The sequence below is a fragment of the Bombus pascuorum genome, chromosome 13 (genome assembly GCF_905332965.1).
Source record: "Bombus pascuorum chromosome 13, iyBomPasc1.1, whole genome shotgun sequence".
NCBI classification, from domain to species: domain Eukaryota; kingdom Metazoa; phylum Arthropoda; class Insecta; order Hymenoptera; family Apidae; genus Bombus; species Bombus pascuorum.
The window spans coordinates 11,967,975-11,978,715 of NC_083500.1; the positions used below are offsets into that span (position 1 = coordinate 11,967,975).

Consider the following 10,741-nt stretch of genomic DNA (forward strand, 5'->3'; position numbering starts at 1 on the left):
ACAATATTTTGTGATTAATACTATTTTCATGACATATGTACTGCAGTGAAAAATTCAAGAAAAATTGTGAAAACAAATCTTTTTATATGTATTGATTTCATCAACTTCGGTAATAAAATTGAATGTAATTCCTAAACTTACCGCTACGTGGTGTAACATTGACCGATGGAACACAGAGACAGAAACCTAACCTCATCTCTCTGAAGGAGAAATTAGTCAAAACAACCATGGTGATAAAATATATTGGTCGGACACATACCTTTAAGGGCAAACCACTATGGGAGATATTAGGAAATTTAAAGAACCATGGCGTAGGTCGAATCGTAATACGAAGTGCTCAACAAAGATATCCTGAAGCATCTTACATGAGGATACTGAAAGTTGTTGGGTTACCAGATACTTCAAAACATATACATGTACATTTTTTTTGTATTATTATGTTTGTCAATGTAATGATATAGACAGGTTATTAAAAATAGACTTACATCGTTTAGGATCCACGGAAAGTGATGGTATTGGTAGAAAAAGTTTTCAGAGGTCAAAAATCTCCTATACTAGTACAGATGGATGGAGCAACCTATAAACCAGATTATGTGTTGATTCCCAAGGATCAAGAGACAAAATATACAAATGAAACTAAAGTACAGGAGCTAAGAATCATGCCACAAACAACTGACTTTCCCCCTCTTTTGAAAAAGATGTTAATAGAGAAGCAAGGAAATCCTGATTTGAAACTAAAACTTGTATATAGTACTTTAGGCATTAAAAGTTATAGAGTTGCCGAAGAAAATGAAACTCCTACGGTTGAAATAAAAGTGGGATTAGGAAACCCAGTAAGTCCTAGTTTATACGACAATATTAAGCAGAAGGATGCGTCATGAATATGATTCAATATGTGCATTGTATCTTGTAATTTAATAATAAAGATTAAGTATTTTTTAATTGGAATTTCTTCATACGATCTTAAATTTAAAACATGCGTTTTTCATTTAATATTCTCATTGAATTATATGTGTGCACAGTTGACGACCGATATTTTTCACAATGAATAAAATCTTCATCGATTATTTCATGCTTTGTATCGTCTTGTTTGTTATCTGCAAGCAAATTAAATCAATTAATATCATTATCACTGCAAATCTGTAATAAAACATACCTAAAGGTCTTTGAAACTGTACAGAATAAATCTCCTTTTTGCCAAAGAGACTTTTAACCGCAATATCCTACGGATAATATATAGAATAATCAATATAATTGTAATATAATATTAGAATAAATAATGCAGAACAACATAGGAAGAACCACCTTCCTGTTTTAATTATCAACCTTCCAAAATTTCCTCATTTCTTGAACATTCGCACGTTTTCTCACCAGCCAACCGCGAACATATTTTTGTATGTGCAACGCCGCTTCATCTTCAGACCATAACCACGATTTTGGATAATAAGGTCTAGGACTGAAGATAAAATTAATGAAAAATACATAAAATTATCAATTTTTCCATATAAATGCCAATTTCTTCCACTTACTGTGAACGTAAATATTCTTTAAATAGCGGTATATCAAATACATTTAAAGGCGGTGTATATATTTTCGGACGACGTGGATTCCGATTCCATAAAAATTCCGCGATATAATCGAGACCGTTAAAACGACATTTCTGGACCTATGATAATTTATCGATTTCTTGTAGGCGTGGTCATAAGAGCTGTTTAAATTTCGACTTTAAATCAACGTTAGATCGAATCGAGAATTCTACAGTACCCAAAGAACGTTCTGTTCAGATGCTTCGATAAGTGTTTCTTCCAATGCAGATATTAACAAACCAAAAATATTTTTATCAAGATAATTCGAAGGCGATATATCATCCTCTTCCTGGATGATACTTTTTACTTCCTCCTCTTCCTTAAGATCTTTACCACAACAACTCGAAGTACTTGATATCGCGCAAGTAACCAAACTTGATGCTTCCAATATTCTATTCACTTCACGAATGCAATTTCCTTTTGGCGACGTCGAACACATTTTCATTAAAGATACTTTCCTGTTCGGCCATTGAATGTTGCAAACCAGAAAAGAAGCTATAGGATAATTGAATACACGAAAATCATTTGTTAAACATTAATGACGCGGTAGCAAACTGTCACAAGATCGATTTCTCGATCGAAAGTCCGATTATGGAAATTTTGGCTATCTGCTATAGTCTTTAAAATCATTTTTTAAATTAATCTAAATGCCCATATGCGAGCCACAGTGTCCCGTGGTGAAGGCTGCTTTGAAAAAAACAAGTATAACTCATATATGTTACCCTTTGTTTAAAATATTTTTGCTTATCTTACTGCTCCAAAATAATTGACGAAGCTTTCAGTCGCCGAAGCCCCATGGCTTTCGAAGAAATATTTTCCTTCAAAGGAAGCAGATTTGAAAAAAGACGTAGAATTTGAAGATGTAGGTCGTCGTTATAAGAGAGAGGCAGATGGAAAGGGCACAGATATAGTAACAGACATCACGAAAGAGGATACTTCGAAAGTTTTTATCACAAAAGTCAAAAGAGAGTCTGCAACACAGTGGGCTGTTAAAGGTACATAACTGAAGACTACGCAGTACGAATATGATAAGTCGATTCTTATTAATTTTCTAATTAATGTCATTTGGTAATTAAGAAAAAACTATTTTAATACGGAATAATTGAGAAAGGAAATAACCTAATGGATTATTTTAGAAATACAAAGATTATACATTCACAACGCTTTAGAAGAAACGAATAATATTAATTTAGTTCTTATATTAGTGTCCCAAAATTAAATGGAAATGTAATTTTTATATAAAATTGATCGACAATATATTGAATCTTAAAAATGATATTCTGTGAAAGACGAGAAACGTGACTTATCGTGTTTCTTACTTATGATCTTTAGTTGTAAGATGTATTAGATTAAAAACATTTCAGGAAAGTATTAATTAAATACAAAACACACATTTAAATGATATGATCATTACGTAACGTAGGAGAGGATAAGGTGATTGTAAGAAAACCTATTAAAGACATAGAAGAAGAAGATTCAGCAGCCAGACTTTCGGAACGCGGAAGGCTAGAGCGTGAACGACGAGAACGCGAAAAATTAGAACATGAGAAATTAGAACGTGAAAAGCTAGAACTTGAAAAATTAGAACGTGAAAAACTAGAACTTGAAAAATTAGAACGTGAAAAATACGATACTATCGATGAGAAAGTAATTCGAGATGAATGCGATCCCCATTGCCCTCGGCGTATATCGCGAAGCAAGTATATTTTGTTATCCACTTTCCTTATCGATGTTAAATGTTAAAGCAATTAATAATTATTTCTATAGAAAGTATAAGACGTAAACTCGAAGAAAGGCAAAGCGCCGTAGATTATTATTTGTTGAATAAAGGTTCGGGTTACTTCGAAGACGTCTGTACTTGTTCCCTTTCCTGTATCGTTCATGCTTTAAAAAACGATTCGTTTGTTAGAAGCATATTAGCATCCACCGCATTATTTGTATTTGGCTTGAAACTTTGTTCAGAATTAGACGCGTGGTACTTGCCAACTCGATATTCATAAAACAAAATCAGACTAATAAATGTAAGTAAAACTTGTAAATAATCTACTCTCTTTAATTTTATTTTCATTATAATACGATGTACTTACTCGTAAACTTACGCTTATGTATTTAATTTTGTCGAAAACATGTTCGTATAATCGTAATAATTAACGATGCGCAATGAATTTATGAAAGAAAGGATAATTTAGAAATAAAAAAAAACTGCTCCAGGTGAGGCTCGAACTCACAACCCCGGCATTGCTCACGATTCACTGTCTTATAAGTACCGTGCGCTAACCAATTGCGCCACTGGAGCGATTGAAAATATTTCTCTCCAGGAATAATTTTCAGTGCTCGTATTATTAGATTAAAAAAAAAACAATATTATATTGTAAAACATCGCATTTACTTAATCATGATCTACTATTTATGATATTGTAAGAAAAAACGTTAACAATAGAACATGCTGGTCCGGTAAAAATAAGGATAAGGATATATGTTTATGCATACGTGTGCATGTGTGGAGGTAATACAGCTCGTAGCGAGCACTTCGTTGACGCGTCAAATACGTTAATACATTATTAAAAATTCGAAAAAAATATCCAATATTTTGGTCATTATAAAAAGATTAAAATCATATATCACAAAAGAAGTGGAATGCAAGTGTACTGTTGTCCATAAGTATATCGAATGAATTATGTGTATGTCTTTTGCTTTTTTCATTTGTACATAAATTTTGACAAAGTCAATTGTAAATTATGTGTAAAAGAAACATTTACATAACATGTTACCATGCGCACATAGGTATTTTTGTTCCAGTATAACAGTTAGTACGGGTATACAGTAACAACAGTTCAAGAACATTTTACAATTAATTTTTTACATTTTAGTGATTCACCAATTTTATATATTGTAAAAAACTTCTAAAGCGATATGCAAGTAAGTAAAATTACATGTAAACAGCATTTTTCGCCCTTAATCATCACATTGCTATTGTCATTAAGGATCCAATATATATTTTGTTTATGCAAATGACATTGATACATTGACCCTAATAATTTTAATATAATCTTAAAAAACAAATGCAATAAATTTTTAAAAACGTAGTCCTTTGCTTTTATATTATAAATTTTCGTTACGGAAATGCAAACAGTAACTTCCCATCATGTTTTGGTTCAATTATTATCTCTGAATCGTCTTTTCTCTAATTTTTTCTTAATTCCTTATGCGATGATTTTTAAGTCTATGTATGCATAATATATGAATAATATTAAATGTAATTTATAAACATCATCATACACACCCTAACCTCTAAATATTGCTCTGTTTTCTTTTTAATAAAATTAATTTTTCATGCACTTTTATATAGTACAATCGGTGTTTAACAAAAATACTTTGTTCTAACACGAATCATTTTTACTCATATCCATTATGATTATATTTTTTTTAGATATAATAAAGAATGAGCTGGTTTGATGCCACTGGATTTGCCAATTTGGCAAAGTCCGCACTAAAAGAAGCTCAAAAGACAATTGATAAAGCATTAGATATTAAAGATGAGGATCAGAAATCGTTGGAAAGCCACACAGAAGATACAACAGATTTTTTTGCATCATGGGGGATAAAGAGTGATGTTCATCACAATGTACAACCACATCATGATAAATCTAAAGCACCTAAACAAGAAGCTACAAGCAGTATATGGGGCAGTTTTACTGGATCATTTTTTGAATCACCTAAATTTAATGAACCAGAACAAAATGCTAAAGCTATTATTCATTCTAAGTCTTTGCAAAGTACACCCACTGAAAGTATCAAGAAGCTTGTATCTTCGTCATCGTTCTCAGAAGATTATAAAAGTAAACCATCGAGTCCCAAGAAAAAGTGTAAACAAGCAAAAAGTTACAAAGAAAAGAATACTAATGATCAGATCGAAAATGTTCCTAGCCAAGATGTTTCGAATACATCTGATTTCAATGAATTAAAGCAACTTCCCCCAACTGAAACAATTGATACAAGTACATCTTTTGACAAAGATGACAGGATTAATGATTGTCCTAAAATAATTGAATATTCTTCAGAGGAAAAAAAAGATATTGATGTTAAGGAGAAAGATGAAAAATTAGAATCTGAAAAAAAAGAAACTTGTGAACATGATTTAGATTCACCTGCCTCTACATCAAATAAATTATCTTTTGTATCTCCAGAAAATGATAAAAAGAGTTCAGAGAGCATTGAAATTCTGGGTTCTCGATCTAATACTGATTGTACTACAACTCCCGAATTGGATGGTAGCCCATCTGCGAAGGGTACCAAAGTTAATTCAGAGTCGATAGAAGTATTACCAGACAGTATGGTTACATCTCCAAGTTCTGGAGTGGAAGTATTAGAAGATTGGAAAAGCGATACTAGCCCTTATTTATCTCCCATGGAGCAAAGACACTCTGATTCATCGTCTATTTTAGATAGGGATGATACAGTAACCCCTTGCTGGGATGATATCAATGTCCCACAGATTATGAATAAAGAAAATGAAATAAATCCATCACCTTCTGATATTTCTCTGTATGAACCTCCGATGGAGAAAATCAAAACATCACACGAAAATTTATGTATGAGTAGTATGGATAGCACACCATCAACGGATATATATCAAGGTCTTGGATCACATTTATACAAAAGTGTATCCAGTAACCATTCAATAAAAACTTCACCAGAAAGCATAGAAGTAATACCTTACACTGATGATGAGAGAGATGAAACAAATTTGGCAGACGATTCTTATACTTCTGCATCAGAGAGTACAATTGTAACAATGCTAGAAATGCATCAGCAGAAAGACCAAGCGAACAATGAAATGGAAACTTCCAGTAGTATTTCAGTAAATGAAAAAGTACAGGATTCGAGTCCAGATGATAAGTTAACATTGAAAAAAACTAGCACAGATACAAGACTAAATTTGAATCTAGATTCTGTAACCGAAAAGCATAATTTACATTTGCCGATTGAAGCAATTACAACGCAACCGATTCGTAAGCCAGAATATTTTGATGGAGCAGGTCAAATATCCAAACCCGATCGAAAAAGTTTCGATCGGTTAATGAATTCAACTATAGAACCTGCAGAAACAGAATGTTATTCTACCAGCGAAATTATTCATCCGTTTAAATCGGAAATGGCAGAAATTTCAGATCAGCATTTGATTTCAACAGACTCAAGTTGTGAAGGAACCTTGATAGGGAGTTCAGAAGAAAATCCACAGTATAAATCAGAAGAAAGAATTTTACAAGCACCTTTAAACTCTAGTTCTTACGTAAAGACAATGTTAGAAGATGCGATGATCGAAAAAGCAGGTGAAGTCGAAACAGAAGTACAAGGCACGGAAATGCCTCGAGAAAATTCACCTATTTCATCAGAAAGGTATTATATCCGGAAAGAACTCGTAGTACTAATACTATACTTAATTACTTGAAGGATATAAATTTGATTCCATTTATTACAGTCGGTCCGATCTAATTAAAATTGGTTCAGATCAAACCAGTGGTCACACTAGTGGTGATGAATTAGAAACCACTACTTCTAGCGATATCGAAGTTATATCCAGGTACAGGTATGACTGTAAGATAGTAATTATGAGTAATTTAACTTCATGTATTTTATGGCTATAAGCAATTTTCTCCCGAGTATAATAGCAAAATTTTTTGTTAAAAAAAGTCCAAATGGTGATTCGAGTTCGACACAATCGCGACAGAAATTGCAATCAACAAAAGGTTGTGATCTTTTAATGAGAACATTAAAAACTAAAGGACATTCGAGGGAATTGAGCGAAATCAGCGTAGGATCTGATGAAACGAACGTTGAGATAGAAAAATTATTGAAACGTATACAAGAGATGACGGAAATATTAGAAGCTAGGGAATCGAAGCTCATCGATGTTAGTAGAATGAATATGGAATTACACGAACAAAATAATAATTTAAAGAAGTAAGTTTTCAAGAAGTACGTGATAATCAAACAACGTATAATGTCCGTTTAATGTCTGTGGCGCTTTATATTTTACATAGGCAACTTGATAACTTTGAAAAAAATGCAGAACAGAGCCAAAGCATAAATCAAATCACTGATGAATATACACAACGATTATCTGCTTTAGAAAGAAAATTTCAGCAAGCAATACGAGAACGAGATTCACTAAGAAAGAATTTGGAACAGTTAAAAGTCGAAGCAGCTACACGTCTATCGTCTCAAGAACTGTCTACTCTGAATGCCGAGAAAGATGAAATTATTAAGGAACTTCGAGATGAAGGTGAAAAATTAAGTAAACAGCAGCTTCAACATAGTAACATTATAAAAAAATTGCGAGTTAAAGAAAAAGAAAATGATGCCTTAATAAAAAGTCAAAAGTACGTAAGTAATATTCGTTATTCCCTTTGTTCTTTTCCATTATAAAAATAAAAGGACAAGTGGAAACAGTTGATAAATGTAATTAAAAGGTAACACAATACGAAACATTTACAGAGAGCAAATAGAAGAACAAACCTCAGAATTAGAACGTTTAAAAAGATCATTGCGTGCAAAAGAGGAAGTTGAATTATCTCAGATAGATGCTGTTTACTCGTTAACAGCACGAACAAAAACACTGGAAAAGGAAGTAGTAACGTTACAAAAGCAATTAGAAAATGCAATACAAAATGCAGAAACGTATAAAAAGAATTTAGATACTACAAAAACGTTAGTACATATAAAAGCATTTTTAATGTTTATGTACAATTTATAACTGCGTATAATTGATATATTATTAATTTTTAGGGAGTTATCCGAAACGAAGAAAATTTTAACTGCAACAGAATCAGAGTTAAAGGAAGCAACGACTAATGCTGGAGAATCATGTCAATTACTTGTGCAAGTAGAAGAATTGAAAATCAAATTAAGGGAATCTGAGGAAATGCATGTCAAGTAAATATTCTACAAAAGATATAATTTCCTAGCTGCTATTAGAATTAAATAGTTCTTAATGCGTTTATTCTTTTGTCCCTTATATTCTATATAGAAAGGAAGAATTTTTGAAACACGAAAATAGCGAATTACTAAAGCGCTTAGAAGCTGCTGAAGCTAGAAGCGAGGAACTTTCGGAATCGGTATCAACGGCCACAAAACCTTTACTGAGACAACTGGAACAACTCCAAGCAAATTTGTTACACAAAACTAATAGTTTTATGAAACAAGAGAAAACATTGTCAGACAAAAATATCGAGTTGCAAACAAAAATAGAAAATTTACTCGAAACAGATCGTTATCTTAAGGAAGAGAATGTTAATTTAAAGTCTAAAATGTCTCAATTAGAAGCTAAGCTTGCTGCGAAAGAAAACGAAAGAATGCGATTACAAGAATTGTATGATGAGTTGGTGGTACAAAAGGATAAGCTTGTTGAACAAAATATGAGGTAAGAAAAATTAACATTCTTTGTATAAAAATCGAATAAGGACATAATTTTTTTCAGGGAACGACAAACGATAGAAAGCCTCGATCAATCTCATACTTCGGAAATAATGGAGTTAAAACGAGAAATTATTGCGTTAGAAAATAAATTATCTATAGAAAAAGCAGCTACAGACGCAGAAAGAAGGAAAAATCATGCAATGTCAGAACAACAACAAAATATTGAAGACAACGAACGACTTAGTCCTACCCCTAGCACAGAACGAGATTCTATGAATACCATAGATAGTATTTGGCCGGTAATGCATTTGAATACATCGTGATTATTGTTTCTCTTTTTTTAACCGGAATCTGAATTAAAAAATTTTATCTTCGTATTGCAGTTGTATAATTCTACTGTCGAAAACAAAGCTGAAAGCTATACAATGACGTTCGACACTATCAGAGCGGGTTCTAGTAGTACTTCTATATTTGAAAATTTACAAGCTCAATTGAAACAAAAGGATGGTATGTGTTTAAATATGTATCAATGATAAAGTACATTTGATCTAACTACTTGATAGTATCAATTATTTGCTTGAATTTTTAGGTGAAATACAACAACTTCAGTGGGAGTTATCACGGCGTAATATAGAAAGAGACGTGTTAAATTCAGAGTTATCTACATTAACTTTGAAGATCGAAGAATTAAATGTTAAGGTTATGGATGTTGCGGTTTTAAACGAAAGTTTACGAGAAATACAAACTAGATATGATGCGTTATTACAAATGTACGGTGAAAAAATGGAAGAGAATCAGGAACTACGTTTGGACCTACAAGATGTCAAAGAGATGTACAAAACACAAATTGATCAGCTTTTGAAGCGAGATGCCTGAAGCTTTTTATAAATAAAATTTGTTTATTGGTTGATTCAATATTATAGATGTAGAACATTAAAAACATAATTAACAATTTACGATGATATAGATTCGGTGATAAGTTTGCCAACGATACTATACATGATACAGCAACGAAGTTGCTGAAGCCGTTTAAAAAAGATAAAACGTAGCAAGAGACTGATGTGAAATTATTTCAAGAGATTTGAAATTCCACGGAGTAACAAAATGAAATTTTGTTCATACGTGCTTTACATGGAATGCTTATGAGAAATTGGAGACCTTTGTTTTGATAAATTTTGCAGACAATTCATTGCCCTAGAATTTCAATAATTAATAATCATGTTAGTTTACAAACTAACATTTAACGCTATGTAAAATTCCAATATATGTAATGTAAAATTTTACGTATATCGCCATGGTCACCGTGGTCGGTTCTTTGATTAGTCGTTGGAATTAATCATTGTGCATGCATTCATGTACACTGTATACAGATAGACTAAGGAAAACAACGTGATATAAGATGTAATATAATTTTAAAATTTTCAATATTGTAATATAGAATTGAATTACGATGTAATTTATTAAAAAAAAATTTATTGTGTTCCTTTATTGAAAGTTTTATTCTTTGTGGTTTCACTGATACAATGATGGTTTACAATCTCGACAGAAACAAGGAGAAGGGAGGTAAGAACAAAAATATAAAATATATATTATGGGAGATTCTAGGAAACAGAAATAAAACAAAGTAAAAGTAACAGAAATGATTAGAAAAAATAGCTTTGAAAAAATCCCAAACATAATGACATATATAATCAAGAATGATAGAATGGAAAAGATCATAATGTATCTTGAATAGA

At 31.9% G+C, this 10,741-nt stretch overlaps 3 protein-coding genes and 1 non-coding gene across 5 annotated transcripts; 2 read left to right on the forward strand and 2 right to left on the reverse strand.

Moving 5' to 3' along the window:
- The first annotated feature begins 146 nt into the window (after positions 1–146).
- On the forward strand, positions 147–942 carry LOC132913202 (uncharacterized). The gene is made up of 2 exons (XM_060971291.1): positions 147–416; positions 495–942. Exons 1-2 carry the CDS (start codon positions 228–230, stop codon positions 879–881), a joined length of 576 nt encoding a protein of 191 aa, XP_060827274.1. The 5' UTR covers positions 147–227; the 3' UTR covers positions 882–942.
- Positions 943–1,297: 355 nt separating this feature from the next.
- LOC132913203 (IQ domain-containing protein K-like) lies at positions 1,298–3,054 on the reverse strand. The gene is made up of 3 exons (XM_060971293.1): positions 1,765–3,054; positions 1,530–1,666; positions 1,298–1,456 (listed from the first exon to the last, which is right to left on the reverse strand). Exons 1-3 carry the CDS (start codon positions 2,029–2,031, stop codon positions 1,315–1,317), a joined length of 546 nt encoding a protein of 181 aa, XP_060827276.1. The 5' UTR covers positions 2,032–3,054; the 3' UTR covers positions 1,298–1,314.
- A 735-nt stretch (positions 3,055–3,789) lies between these two features.
- On the reverse strand, positions 3,790–3,882 carry Trnai-uau (transfer RNA isoleucine (anticodon UAU)). The gene is given in 2 exon segments: positions 3,790–3,825; positions 3,845–3,882. It is a non-coding gene; the product is annotated as a tRNA-Ile (tRNA).
- A 188-nt stretch (positions 3,883–4,070) lies between these two features.
- On the forward strand, positions 4,071–10,493 carry LOC132913200 (TATA element modulatory factor). Of its 2 annotated transcripts, none has more exons than XM_060971285.1 (11): positions 4,071–4,505; positions 5,017–6,986; positions 7,069–7,176; positions 7,281–7,550; positions 7,631–7,969; positions 8,085–8,297; positions 8,376–8,522; positions 8,617–9,009; positions 9,067–9,304; positions 9,389–9,512; positions 9,595–10,493. In XM_060971285.1, the coding sequence occupies exons 2-11, from the start codon at positions 5,029–5,031 to the stop codon at positions 9,879–9,881; spliced, it is 4,077 nt and encodes a 1,358-aa protein (XP_060827268.1). In that variant the 5' UTR covers positions 4,071–4,505; positions 5,017–5,028; the 3' UTR covers positions 9,882–10,493. The 2 variants fall into 2 exon arrangements, with proteins under 2 accessions (XP_060827268.1, XP_060827269.1); XM_060971286.1 differs by having other exon boundaries at positions 7,069–7,170.
- Positions 10,494–10,741: the final 248 nt, after the last annotated feature.

Coding starts and splice junctions, on each gene's coding strand:
- LOC132913203 (XM_060971293.1), bottom strand. CDS start 2,031: ATGAAAATGTGTTCGACGTCGCCAAAAGGAAATTGCATTCGTGAAGTG. Junction 1,667..1,764: donor CTGAACAGAACGTTCTTTGG/GTACTGTAGAAT, acceptor AAATTATCATAG/GTCCAGAAATGTCGTTTTAA. Junction 1,457..1,529: donor AAAGAATATTTACGTTCACA/GTAAGTGGAAGA, acceptor TTTTATCTTCAG/TCCTAGACCTTATTATCCAA.
- LOC132913202 (XM_060971291.1), top strand. CDS start 228: ATGGTGATAAAATATATTGGTCGGACACATACCTTTAAGGGCAAACCA. Junction 417..494: donor ATACTTCAAAACATATACAT/GTACATTTTTTT, acceptor TACATCGTTTAG/GATCCACGGAAAGTGATGGT.
- LOC132913200 (XM_060971285.1), top strand. CDS start 5,029: ATGAGCTGGTTTGATGCCACTGGATTTGCCAATTTGGCAAAGTCCGCA. Junction 8,523..8,616: donor TCTGAGGAAATGCATGTCAA/GTAAATATTCTA, acceptor TATTCTATATAG/AAAGGAAGAATTTTTGAAAC. Junction 9,513..9,594: donor TCAATTGAAACAAAAGGATG/GTATGTGTTTAA, acceptor TTGAATTTTTAG/GTGAAATACAACAACTTCAG.